This window comes from Anarhichas minor, unplaced genomic scaffold (assembly GCF_050575085.1).
Source record: "Anarhichas minor isolate MPS153535 unplaced genomic scaffold, ASM5057508v1 ptg000052l, whole genome shotgun sequence".
Taxonomy (NCBI): domain Eukaryota; kingdom Metazoa; phylum Chordata; class Actinopteri; order Perciformes; family Anarhichadidae; genus Anarhichas; species Anarhichas minor.
In genome coordinates, this window is record NW_027466498.1 from 1314779 (window position 1) to 1328356 (window position 13578).

At 41.5% G+C, this 13578-nt stretch overlaps 1 protein-coding gene across 1 annotated transcript in view; it reads left to right on the plus strand.

The window, feature by feature from the left end:
* Positions 1 to 9175, plus strand: part of brip1 (BRCA1 interacting helicase 1) — a 42698-nt gene extending 33523 nt beyond the window's left edge. The window contains exons 17-20 of the mRNA XM_076075492.1: positions 5368 to 5480; positions 5562 to 5644; positions 5780 to 6076; positions 7757 to 9175. Coding sequence (XP_075931607.1) covers positions 5368 to 5480; positions 5562 to 5644; positions 5780 to 6076; positions 7757 to 8550 — 1287 coding nt within the window. The 3' untranslated portion in view covers positions 8551 to 9175. The remainder of the gene's footprint in view (positions 1 to 5367; positions 5481 to 5561; positions 5645 to 5779; positions 6077 to 7756) is intronic.
* Positions 9176 to 13578: the final 4403 nt, after the last annotated feature.

A 13578-nucleotide genomic window follows, 5' to 3' on the forward strand; every position in this document is an offset into this window, starting at 1 on the left:
GTCTGCAGGCAGCGTTCTCTGTGTGGCTGCTGTGGAACAAAGTTAGCGAACACCAGGGACTAAGGCCGCTAAACTAACATCGTTTATTTATTTTTTATTTGTTAGTTCACAAATGTTTGTTCTGTCTCAGAAATATGGAGATGCTGCTATCAGCTGACTTGGATGCACCTGGCGCTGAAAACAGAGTCTAAAAACCTAGAGAAACACGAGGCACAACAGAAGAGAGGAACACACGGCCGACTCGCCGTACCAAAGGAAGATGAATAGTTTTACGGGCGAGTGGTCCGTCTTGATTTAATCAGCCCCAAAGTAGAATAAAACTCAAAACAAAACCCAAAGATTTTTTTGATACATTTTTTTATTCTTTAATGCGTCGACCACTTCTGATTGGTTGTGATGATACTTGTGCAGTGACGTTTTGCTCACACACTGATTGTGACTGATGGAGCCCCATGCTGCTACTTTTGTTGCCTAACTTGTAAAATCGTAGGTTTTCTTTGTTGCTGGCATCCTCTGATGTTGCTCTGATTTAATTACTGCAAAGCAAATATACATTGTGATTGATCAATCTTTGTCACCTGCTGAAGTTAATCAGAGAAGTTCTTCCAATCCATCTCCTTTGTTGATCGATTCTGTGACTGGAGATGTCAAAAATATGCATTTTAGTTGATATTTAATTGTCTATTTCTCTTCATTTCATACCACACAATGATGCTGTTTGGCTTTGCAGTAGATCTAACCCATGTTGTTGACTTCAGAGGCTGCTCATCGATCAATATTTAATACGGGGGAACCCAAGGCCAGTGTTGACCGTTCCTGCTTCAGCTTCCAGACCGTGGTTAGGAAGCACAGGGGAGACTTTGTTTTGCCTCCAGGGTCAAAGTTGACGCTCACTTGGTGGTTACACTACATTTACTGCCTCGCTGCTAATTTCCTCTCTGATTCGATCGCCAACACCTGTGTGCTCGGAGCGCGTCCACCGTCACTCTCTCTGGCTCGGTCTCCTATGAGCTGAAACAGAAGAAGCGGTCTGACAGCAGTGAGATCTAGACAGACACGCTTCTTCCTGACACTGAAACCGTGTGCTCAGGTGTAGACACTATATTTAGCCAGCTAATGACCTCAATCACTTTTTATTTGTAGCCTTATTTGTAACATCGGCTCTAAATTCCCTTGACTGAAGAATCCAACTATTATGCAAAATGGTCAGGGTCATCTCTAATAATCGCGATCATTCATTATAATTGTGACAGGCCTATCTGTGACTACATGATGGTCTAAACTGAAAAATGTGTGATGTGGCACTTCTGCTACTTTTACTATTGTTTTCTTTAAACACATTTACTCTGGCATGAATGCTTCATATTAGCACTGTATCATATTTACACCATATGTCTCGCTGTGAAACACACATACACATGCGTGACATGTTCTTACATTGTCACTTCCATGCACCAGTGCTAACATGTGCACATTTTCTCAAGAGCACACATGGACCCAGACATATTAATTCATTCATTCTATGCCACAGTCACACGGCAGCACCCCGTTGCTAGGATAAGAGGTGTAAGCCCAGCTTCTCTTCATTTAAACTCCTCCAGCACTTTAGATGCCTGCATGGCCTGCATTCCCAGACAGGCATAACTCTTAGAAGCTACAGCCTAAGCACATAGCATGACATTTTACTGGCCTGGCGTTGTGTTATTGTGACAAAGATCAAAGGTTGAACTTGAAAAGTCCTCTGCAGAGAAAGGCCTGCCAAAGGTGGTATTACATTGATGTTGAGTTTTTCCAAATGGCATGTTTTACAGTGAACAGTCACGTCCTGCGTGAGTGAGTCAAACAATAAGTGGCTTTAACAAGCAATAAAAAGACACTTATAACTGATAAGGCATCTCTCTTGGTTTAATGAAGGGCTCAGTCAACCTCTTGCTGCTGCCCTTTATTAAAGACAACCACGAGAGCATTTTAATTCTAAGGCCTGCGAGCATGTAAAACGGATGGGTAAAGGGGATTTTGGAGGAATGTTGAAGAGTTTGTGGAAATGATCAAGAAGAGGGGATGATGGATGCTCCAGGCACACTCAAGACTGTACATATGGCTTCATCATGAGCCACTGAAGGGAGGCTATATAATACATGATCACCACTTGTACTGTCCATGTCAGCACCACAGGCCAGCTTTAGAAGGACTTCTTAGTCAACATTCTTTTCTGTTAATGCACGTTAAACCCAACATTTTCCCACAATTCATTGCTAAGGCTGGCTACTGTTAAACATACTGTTGTACATATACCAAAACAACACTTTATTACGATGATACCTTCGTTTGAGAGATACAAACCCCCTTTTTTCATTTACAAAAGAAGCCAATTTTCTCAAATGTTGTTACACAAGCAGCCATACACAAACATTTGCCAAATTTGGATTAAATCGGGAACTAACTAGCAGTTTTGAGGTCAAGACTGGACTCAAAATGTGGGTCAAGTCAGAATAAAGTCTTGAGTCTAAAGATGAGTAGGCAACCTTTGGCACGCATACCAATGTAGCGTAACCAATGTAGCGTAACCAATGTAGCGTAACCAATGACGTACTGGCAATAAGTGCGCAAGACAAATTTCTGTAAATGTTGAAGTGCCCTCTCCAAATGCCAAATCACCTCTTCAAAAGCCATTGTCAGTTGTGCGGCCTGTTATTTATCATAATTTGATAGATTGTTTTCCCCCTCATCTGCAAAGAGCCGCCCTGCTCTGCCTCTGATTGGCTATTCTGCCTTTTTTGCAGAACTTAAGTTTATTGCCGATGAACAAGATTGGTGGGAGGTTGCTAGGGTTAATGATTGCAACTCTGAGGTGGGTGTTTTCAAGTATGGTGGCCTGCTTGTTTAGTGCTCTCATTTATAATTACACTTTTTTTTTTTTTTTAATGCTACTCTACATGTTGCCAATGGATTGAATTCCATTAAAATTCCATTGGAGAACACCATTTTGATGTGTTGTCATAATTAATCTTAATGTTGATATGACAAAGTTGAGTCAAAAACCCCATGAGACGAGACAACTTGGTGTCCAAACACCAACAAGACTGAAACATGTCTGAGATGATGGAGAGCACACTCCAGCACTACAGCCCTGTTCCATACCGGTCCATATCCTCTTACCATTCAGAGATTCAATCAGCCTCAACCTTCATTTAGAGGCAATATCTACAAAAGTGAACTTTTTAGTGGAACATAAGAAAGCAACTATTCTGTGCGTAGCCTTGCTGTGAGCTGATCCATGAGCAGTGTGATAGTCACACACACACACACACACACACACACACACACACACACACACACACACACATGAACACTGTCTTCAGGATGAGCCACTCAGCTGTCAGCTCAGCCTTATGTGGCAGATGAGGCGCTCAGCAATTTCAGTGACAAGCACAAGATGTCCCGGACTGCTAGGGGCGTGCACACTGACACTGACGTGCACGTACACACGCCCGGCCCAAAATGTAGCTCAAACAGATGCGCTCAACTGCGTATCATGCCTAGTGGTCAAATATATGTTTTCAGGGATGAACAGGTTGCTGTAGAGGACGAGGCCAAAGCAAGCGAGTGATCTCTTGACATTTTAACTAATCCCTTCTAGCGTGTGGTTTCTTTCACATTTGCTAGCAGCCAGAATTGGCTTTTTCACATATGCAACCTGTCATGTTAGATTGGACGATGACATGGTACGGACCAGGGATGTGATGGCTCCAACGCTGAAATGGACTGTGATTGGATTTAGATGACACCGCCGGCTCGAGGCTAATGGCCTTTCTGTTCACGCTGTGGGTTTAGAAGTGGATTCTTTAACTGCTCTGGTGTCTCATACATTCAGACAAAGTAATCTCACCATGAAGCCAGCAGCATTAACAAGGCTTCCTGTGACACAGCTATATGACTTGCCTCCCATTGACAGCCTGCACTGCTATCGTATCGTTGCAGATAAAACCTGTGACTTTTAAATCTCCTGTAAAGCCTAGAGCTGCATCATACATCGCTAAAAGTTTTCCAGTGTGCTGGTAGGTTGTCCGTGGTGTTGCTCAGTTGTTTACATGCTTCTTAGGTGAGGTGTTATTAGTCATAGTCCAACTTTGGGGCGACATTTAGTAATTCCTGTGACTCTGTTTGTTTATGTTCACAAGCCCAGACAGGCCACAGTGGCATTGCGTGAGGGAACAGGCTGTACCTGCCACGGCCCCGTGTTTGGTGGCTCAAGGCGAACACACGGTACCTGTCAAAAGCAGTTAAAGCCCCGTTCAGCAGCCTGCCCTGCATGGCATCTCGTCAGACGCCAACTGAACTTTTCACTTGTCAATTCTGAAAGGTTAGCTCTAAAATCAGCAGCGACAGATGCAAATAGATGGATGCTCTCCTGGCATTTCTGTGCAGGGATGCTTCATGTCACCTAGGCCACCTTGTTTGTCCCCCTCCTACCTCCACTCTACTCCATCATGGCCTCTCTTTAGCCCCTCTGTTCCCCTTTCAGAACACATCTGTCTGCGTGGGCAAGTAATATCCAAGCCCTTCAGGTCCTGAGACCTATTTGTTTGGTGTTTAGTTTGCCCTAGATCATCGTCCACTTGGTTTCCCTTTCAAATCCAAGATCAGACAAAGACTTTGCAGGTTTTGCCACAGTTATGGCTGTTGTTTTGGAGAACAGGTTTTCAGTTATGTTCAGTATTCATTTGGTAACCAGTATGGCATTTCGCCTTTTTTTTTGTTTTTACAATAGAGACACAAACTGGGGAGAAGGAGAGGAGGTGAATTGCAACATAAGTGCCCGGCTGAAATGTAGCCAAAGACGTGGTTAAATGATACACGTCTGAACCACAAGGCCACCAGGATGCCCTGTGATTAATGTTGATGGCACACACCTCATACCCCTTTTATCTAACTTCTTCCGTTTCTGTTTTCTTGAGACAACCCCCTGAACAACATTGTGGAGTAAGTTTGTGAAATGGACAGAATCAGATCAATCAACTGCATATTTCTGTTGATCAGATGGTCTCAGAAATATGTTCAATAATCTTATGTCACAGAAAATAAACGGCTCTTAAACAACATTTATAGTTACTAAAATGGTATTGCGGCTTGAGTAATGCTTAATGAGGATTAGAAAAATCTAATTTGATTCATTTTCAAAGTCTTTGATAGAAACCTTTACCATCTGTCTTTTCCAGGTTATTCTCTCCTTCGGTGTGACTTACAAATACTTAAATTTCTGACTTTGAGAAAACACGGAGTCAGTGGGGTGCAGACACAAACACTGTGTCAATAGGCCATTGAGATGACAGTTGCTATTTTTGAGACACTGCTCTGTGGTTTCAGGTGGAACTGAAGATGAAGTACAATGACCAACACTGCAAATCCAGAGGTCTTCTCTCAGGCCATCGTTGGTATGAGATCCAGGCCTACAGAGCTCTAAACCAGGCCCTGGGAAGGTAAACCTGACCTCTACAGCTGCACTGTTTTTACTTTTTGCCCTCACTTTTATGCTTGAACCCTCAAAATTCATTTCACAGGTGTATCCGCCACAAGAATGACTGGGGTGCCCTAATTCTCGTGGATGACCGTTACAGGAATAATCCTAATAAGTACATCACAGGTACTCCATAATGTGTACAGTGTGTGGACACTGGCTGACTTCATTTAAAAGCTGCACTGCCTCTCGTGCTGAACACTAGATGGCAATGGTTATCCACTGTAAGGTTTCCTGTCTCTGATGTTTGTGTAATCTCAGGTCTGTCTAAATGGGTCCGCCAGCTGGTCCAGCATCACTGCACCTTCAGCAATGCCATGCAGTCTCTGGCAGCCTTCTCTCAGGTGCAGCAGAAGGTGGAGGCCCTCAGCTCCAGTGTCTCATCTCCAAACAGTCACTTGTCAGTAACTGTAGAGGGACAGGGTCTGCCCAATGCCCCAGACCCTCAGACACCCCGGCCATGTGTCAAACAGCCTGAACCCCAGCAGGACACAAGCCCCTCCACCATCCATTTATTTTCTCGTACACAGTTGAAAGTGGAGCAAAAAGAAAAAGCAGGTGAGCTAAATTGAAGGCTGAAAGTAGAGTTTTGGTGCTGCAAGGTTGATATCTAATATATAATCCAACCCCCCCCCCCCCCCAAAATGTACCATTTTAATATTTATGTCTCTCCCTTTTTGTTAGTCTGTCTAGTAAAGTCACTGTTGAATTGATGATGAGAGTTTTGAATCTGAAATATTATCAAGGTTCTACATGTTTTATGTCTCAGACAAATAGGGTGAAAGATCAGGCTGGCATCATTCTGTATTTTCCTTATTATCAACAAACTACATGAAAAGACCAAAACCATGGCAGACCTCTTTGTACCTGGGTGCCTCCATCAATACCAAAACAAGAACATGAAATACACTCGAAACACATCCCATAAAACAACAATAAACACATAAAAAAAATGAGAGAAAATGTCCTAATGGAAAATGATTTAAACGTTCTCTCTTTAGCTAAGAATAAACTGCATTACCATATGAACTGGCTTAACGTTCCAATGGTAGTTTGTGGATGAGAGTATTTTGAATAGGATGTAATGTTGTGGAAACGCTGCTAACACACCTCAAAGTCTCATAGCATGGTAGCAGAAGCAGGTTGGATGACAATACGTAACTTTGCTTTTCCCCCAAATTCTTTTAATGGGTTTAATAATGTTTAATTGGTCAGCATTTTTGGTTCAGTTGTCAGGTGTGTGGGTGGTCATAAAAAGATCATGCCAGAGAACAGTGTGGCTCATGAATGTGTTTTTAATAGTTTCTGGATAACAATGGTGCACTACGGCACAGAGCAAGGAGATCTATTTACTACTTGTTAGTAGGGTACAGAAATAGTTGGTTTTGGTCCTTTCATGACATTTGGTGATTGAATATTTTCACACTTATCTTTCAAGCATTAATGTGGGAGTGGATTCTTATAGTAAATCAATATTGCACTATTGTGTACATTTAATATGTGCTTTCAGTCTATTCAGTTGATGATGGGGATACAATGAGATCTATTGTGGCTGAACCTCTGATAAGTACATGATGAATAGAACCATATTTCACACTGTCTGAGACCTTGTTTTTCTCTTCATTCTTCATGGATCATGACATTTAAAGTATTCATTTTCAAAGACAGCGATCAAAAGGTCCATTTCATTTTTGTGCTCAGGGATGTATGAGCATGACATCACCACTAGACAATATTCTTAGGTGACGTGTTTGCACATTTCCTTGGCTAGCACCCATTGTCTTTGGGGTCATGACAAGGTTGAGCTGTTTGCCCCGTTGAGTTCTGTGTGGTGGATAGGGGTGGTAGCAGAGCAGTAGCAGACCCCCGCCCCCCTCCCTCATAGTTGGGGGTGGGGGCCATGGGGTCCGTTGAGTGGCTCGCCTCATTACTGTAAGGTCTTTTGCGTGCCTGAGTGGCGCTGGAGCGAGCTGATGAGCAGATGTTGGACTGTTGCTTTTAATTAAATCCCCTTGACCTTTGTTTGAATTATATTGAGCGTAAGCCTGCGTTTATATCTTTCTTTATAAGATAGCCTTGGCAGCTATAGTGCTCTGCATACTGGTCTTATTTCATGGTGAGACTTCAAAGCTTCTTTGTGAGTCTTAAAGTGTCTGCTTTGTTGTCTCTGTCAGAGTTCAGTATTAGTTTGATAAATATCCACCGTAAACTGATTTTGAACGTTTTGTTTTGATGCAGAATGGTTGAACACGATGCCCGGTGCCCCAGCAGAGCCCCCATCGTATCAAAAAAGAACAGCTAAGCCTCTGTACAACATTTTCACCTCCAGCCCCATCAGCACCTGCTTCAAGAAGCCAATCTTTAAAGAAAAAGCAGCCAGTAATTCCAGCCAGCACTTGGAAACATCTAATCACTCGGAGCACCAGGATAAACGGCAGATCTCCGCTCCACAAACAAAGACTGAAGCAGCTTGTCTTAAACAAGGGGCCGGAGACCGGTCCATTGAAATCAAAGTGGAACCACACAGGCTGGCTCTGGAGCCTTCTACAGAAACAACCCCTCCCAGCTGTGAGAGTGAACTGCCGTCGAAAGACAATCCTGACAAAGATGAAGAGGAGGAGGAGGAGGAGGAGGAGGAGGAGGAGGAGGGTGAGGAGGACCAATCTGTTTTCTTTACTCCAGAACTTTTCGGGGGTGAAGACGAGGAAGGCACCCCACAGAAAGAGACGAAGACCAAGTCACCTCCCAGGATGCTTTCGGGGGCAGAGAGCCCTACTCTGCTGTCAGAAGAATGTTTTGGCTCTGAGCAGGCCCAAGGGCAAGGGCCAGCCTCTGCTTCTGATGGACAGAGTGCTATGTCAGTCAGAGAGGAGAGCACAGAGCTGACACAGAAACAGCAAGAAGAAGTCATAATACAGAAGCAGGGTGAGGAGGGAGAGCAGAGTGAGAACCAGAGCAGGCAGACAGGCAGTAGGCTTCGCAGGTTGTCCAGGTCCAGAAAGCAAGCTCCCTCTACTCCAACAGGTAACTAACAACCTGGACATAAGAAAGATTGTCTGTATATAATAATGTTTTATATGCATATTACATGTCAATGCACATTCGCTAATCAGTGGATTGATATTAAACAGATTGCAGTGCAGTGTAGCATATTCAGTTCAACCATTGCTGCAGTTTCACAGAATGTCCTGAACACTACGTTGTAGAGTATCTGCATGCGTTAGAGCTGCCTGAGGCTACTAGCCCACACACAGCATACAGTAGATGATGAGGCTTCAGCCCTCAGATCAGCTTCTAATGGAGTGTGACAACACATCTTATTAAGGCCATGAAGGTGGGTTCTCAGTTAAAAAATGCATTACTAACCAACAGCATTGAAATTGCAGCGCTGATTGAATGTGCCTTTTAACAAATCATTAAAATACAAAATCACGAAGTCATTTGTTTTCCTATGAAGTAGGTAATCATGAATTTCTGTTTTAATGATGTTTGTAGATAATGGATGACCAACGTGCTTTAGACATGCCTGATTAAACCAAAGGAAGAGACCGTTATGTATAAATGATGTGTGCCGTAAGCTCAAATGGTGTGGATACACATTAGTTTTACATTCAATAAGCATTCATATACATTCTGTTAATTCACAATAAAATTAAATGTTAGTGTTTCATTGATTTATTTATTTATTTTTTGATTTGTTCTCATCCTTTTTCCTTTTCATTCTGATATATAATTCTACCTGATGCATTAACATGAAAGAGGTACTTTACTGGTTGAGGTCTTTAGGAGTTAAATCTAGCAACATATTTTATAAAGTGACCATCTGTTTTATATGTATTCTTGATCTGAATAATAACTACTTTGACCACCTCTCAATTAGACTTTGCTACACAGTAAACACAAAATAGGATGTTATATTTTAGCATTTTGTCCATTATTAATATCGAGGGTAGAATGCTAGAAACACCTCAGTATATACAACACAATTCAAAATGAGCATGAAGTTGAACCAACCCCTGACTAAAGAAAAGCTAAACATTAGGACCTGAATGAAGGTTTGTTGCAGGACTGTTGTATTAGTTTGCATTAGTTTTAGCCAGGATGACTTAATACACCAGCAACGGAGTGTATAGCTTCACATAGAAAAACTACTTCCAGCATATGTTAAAATATGTTCACAAATGAAATGAATTGTATATAATTAATCCAAACACAATGATATTCATTTCCAGTGTAGTTTCCATATTTGTAGTCCTGCAGAATTCACTTATATTATTCGTGGAGGAAAACGGTGTAATCAACAATTTAATGGCCATATTTGATTGTTTGAATCTGAGGAGCGGAGTTCCTTTAATTGAGCCAATGCTAAATGCAGAATCATCAAACAGGCTATGTGGAAGGGAGACAAGAAATAAGATTAAACATGATTACACTGATGTGATTTGTCTCATTACTGCACAAACTTCACCAATGTGTGATTTGCGCAGCTAAGCAGAGTGGACAAGTGTTCCATTAAAGCCTTTCTTTGCTCATCAACTGCCTCCCCAAGACCCTTGTATATGTAATCGTGCATGGCCACTCGTTAGCATCATCAAAACACACAGCGTGGAGAGGCCAGCGACTGTTGTTAAAAGCACTTATTAGGGAGCCCACATTACTGAAAGCCCCAGTAATGACTCTCATTACTCTGTTTTCCCCCATTACTCTAATTCAGCTTCTGCCCTCAACCCCAAATCATTAAAGCTACACTAAGGCAACATTTTGAGTCCAAAAAAACCCAAACGGGACAAATCACAAAATACAACAGCAATAGCGCTCCGTCCATATGGAACTCTGAATGGTCAACGCTCCGTCTACACAAAGTGACTAATCAAACATTTAGAGGGAAATGCAAATCTTCCCTTTTTTCAGGCAAGTGCTTGTTTGAAAAAGGTGGACTCACGACTAGTGTAATAGAACAGTGACCTCATTAGTTAACGAGGGTGGTAATTCCCAACCAGGGTTATGTGTACACCAGAGGGAGGGGGGGGGGGGGGTAACACTTTAGTCATAAAAAACGAATCAATGGTAAATTGATAGTTAATTAAACTTCTGTTAATAGTTATTTTACTGTTCACAAACAATGAAAAAATGAATAATGTTTACTTATTAGTAATGCTATAATTTACAAGGTATTTTGTCATTTGTTTGTGTAATATGAAATAATTAACACGAAGTAACACTTGACCCACCTGCTACAATTGTGAGTATGTGAGAAGTAGTTAGCAGGCGAGCATAGACGTAATGAAATGATTGAACAAAAAGTGCTAGTGCTAAATAAATATACTACTTTAAATATGGTTGACACGTCCAGCTCCGGCCACTTACACACAAGTGTAGGTAGTATGGAGGCAAACTGAGCGAAAAGACCTAGAGACCTAGCTTGAATATTAATTCCAGGATCACTAGTTCTTGTATGAAATAATATCCACCTTTCGATAATCAATAGTGTAACATAACATCCAATTTAAATTCCATTTAGCTGTTTATAGTTACCAGTCTGTGATGCTGCCTAAAGCAGGTTTAAAGAAAAAACTGCTGGAATCACTTTTGGAACAACATCCCTGTTGATTTCAGCTCAGGGAAACATGACTGCCAGATGTATCTATTTGCTAAAAAGGTTACTTCATGTCAATTGACAGGTGGAGGCTGTGGAGCCAAGAGAGCAGGGAAAGTCAGCCTTCAGCAGATTGAGACCAGGAGCAGCCAGAGGAGGACCAGGCCAGATCATGAGTTAAAGGTGGTGATGGTGGGTTTGAATAGCAGACCATCCAGAGACAGACTCATAAGAGAATACAGTTCAAAAAAAGACACAGTTCAAGAGAATGTTTATCAGGCACATTTCTTCAAACCAAGTGTGAATGACAGAGGGACTGAGTCAGGAAGGTGCCCTGTGGGTGTGAGGGAACACAAAGCTCTTAAAACACCTGCTAGTTCCACGAGGACTGAGACAGACGATGTGACTCCAAAACAAGGCGGCATAGGGGGTCTGCAAGAAGCTGGAGCAGCACGATGTAGTCCTACGAGTCCAGCAGCGGATGGTCCAGGAACTCAACACACCACACCAAAAGGTAAAAGAATCTATATAGAATGTAAAATCATAGGTTGTACAGAACAATCAATGCATGTACGTACATGCCAATGTTGGTCAGCACACTGGAGAAGGTAGAACACAAATAGTTTACATGACATTACAAAAAGGGAGCAATTTGGGTTTACATTATGCAAGGCAGATCAAATAAGAGCTTAGAAAACAGAATTACATCTTGATTTAAAGTGCTGAATCCATTTTTCTGAACGACAACTAATTGATCAGCCAGGAACACTCAGTGCTGCAGACCTTTGCCCGGAAAGGTTGTCAAGTTAGCAAAAATAGTGATGTTTCATTTCACTATCTTTATTTCAATAGCTCTTACTTTATATCCACACACAGTACATGACAGCACTACCAAAACACAGCTGTGAGCAAATTAAACAAGGGACAAAATCAGGGGATTGACTAAAGGAACCTAAACTCACAGTGGAGTGTGCACCTGTACTGTATTTGATAATGTTCAGCAGTGGAACTGATGTGGAACTGGAAAGAATACAAGCTCACAATGGCTGCTGCCCTAAAGACTCTGATTACAGTATATCGTGTCATATAATAATGTCTTTTTTAAATGATTAATAAATTCAATTATTAGTTTCGTATGCTTGGATTAATAATATTTTTTTTAAACATAGGTTAACCCATGACATGCTTAGGTTCATACTGTAACGTATTGAAATATTCCCTTAAATGCTGTCCAAAGTTTTTGACAATATATATTTTTTATATCATGCTGCAATGGTGTTGTTTCTAGGTAGCCACTTTATTTATGTGAAATTCAACTTAACATACATTTTTTTCCAACCAACCTATTAAAGTACGGAGATCTTGCGGACAGAAAAGCAGGAGGTTTAACAAAGTAAGTGTCACATTTTTCCAGCAAATCACAGGGAAAGCATCAACTGTTTCTCCTTATCAGTGTTCAAATGTACTGTGCTTTTCTATTTCATTATTTCTTTGTATTGCAATATTTCAGATTTTATTAAACGACATAGCAACATATGTTGACACTGATCAGTGCTGCCGTACACATGCGGTAATGGATTTTGCACTTAGTCTGTTTTCGCTGTGTGTTGCACACAGAATCACATAAAGAAAACTGCATGGTAATGAGTCATATCACCACAGTCTGTGTGAACACAGTGTGCATATCAAAGGGTGTGACAGACAAAAAGCTTTCAAATGTCAACATACCCAGTAAAAGCAATACGGTATACGTTATGACCAAAGAGTAGCTCTGAAATAGAAATAAAGTTAAGCACTTATAGTAGCAATAGTAGCATTTAGAAACACTTTTCCACTCATGAATCTACCTGAATCCGGAGGGAAGATTGTTATCTCTTGTGGGGAGATCATGTGATCTGTCCGTCTGTCCACGGCTGATCTCACATACTACTGGACCCATCAGCTTATTAATGACGGTGGTGGTCTCGTGGTTGTGGTGATTCACACTGTTTGAAGAACGTATTCTGTTTCATGTCGTCGTTGACTGCTGACTCCTCACAAGTGATCAAGAAGAGCAAAAGGCCTTTCCAGCAGTCAGCTAGAAGAAAAACAAGCCTGACCTTGTCTGCTGCAGGCCACATTTTGGCCTTTTGTCATGGCTCAAAAACTGATTGACTCTACTGAGGGCACCTTTGGAATTGAAAATGTTTTCAGTGACTCCTCTGAGATGTTTCTGAAATGCTGCACATAATAAATACACATTTAAAAAAATCTTGATGTGAGCAGATTCTTTTGTTCTACTTCCACAGATAGTGAAAGAGCACAAGCCATGCTCTCTGGGCCTCTACTGTTCTCTGTGTGAGAAGGAACTACTTCCTGTGGCACATGGTAATTTCTGAGAAATCTCTGTTGTGTTTCCATTTACGACTAAATAATATGAGTCAAAGTGAATGCGTTTCATTTTGACATAGATTTCATTGTCACT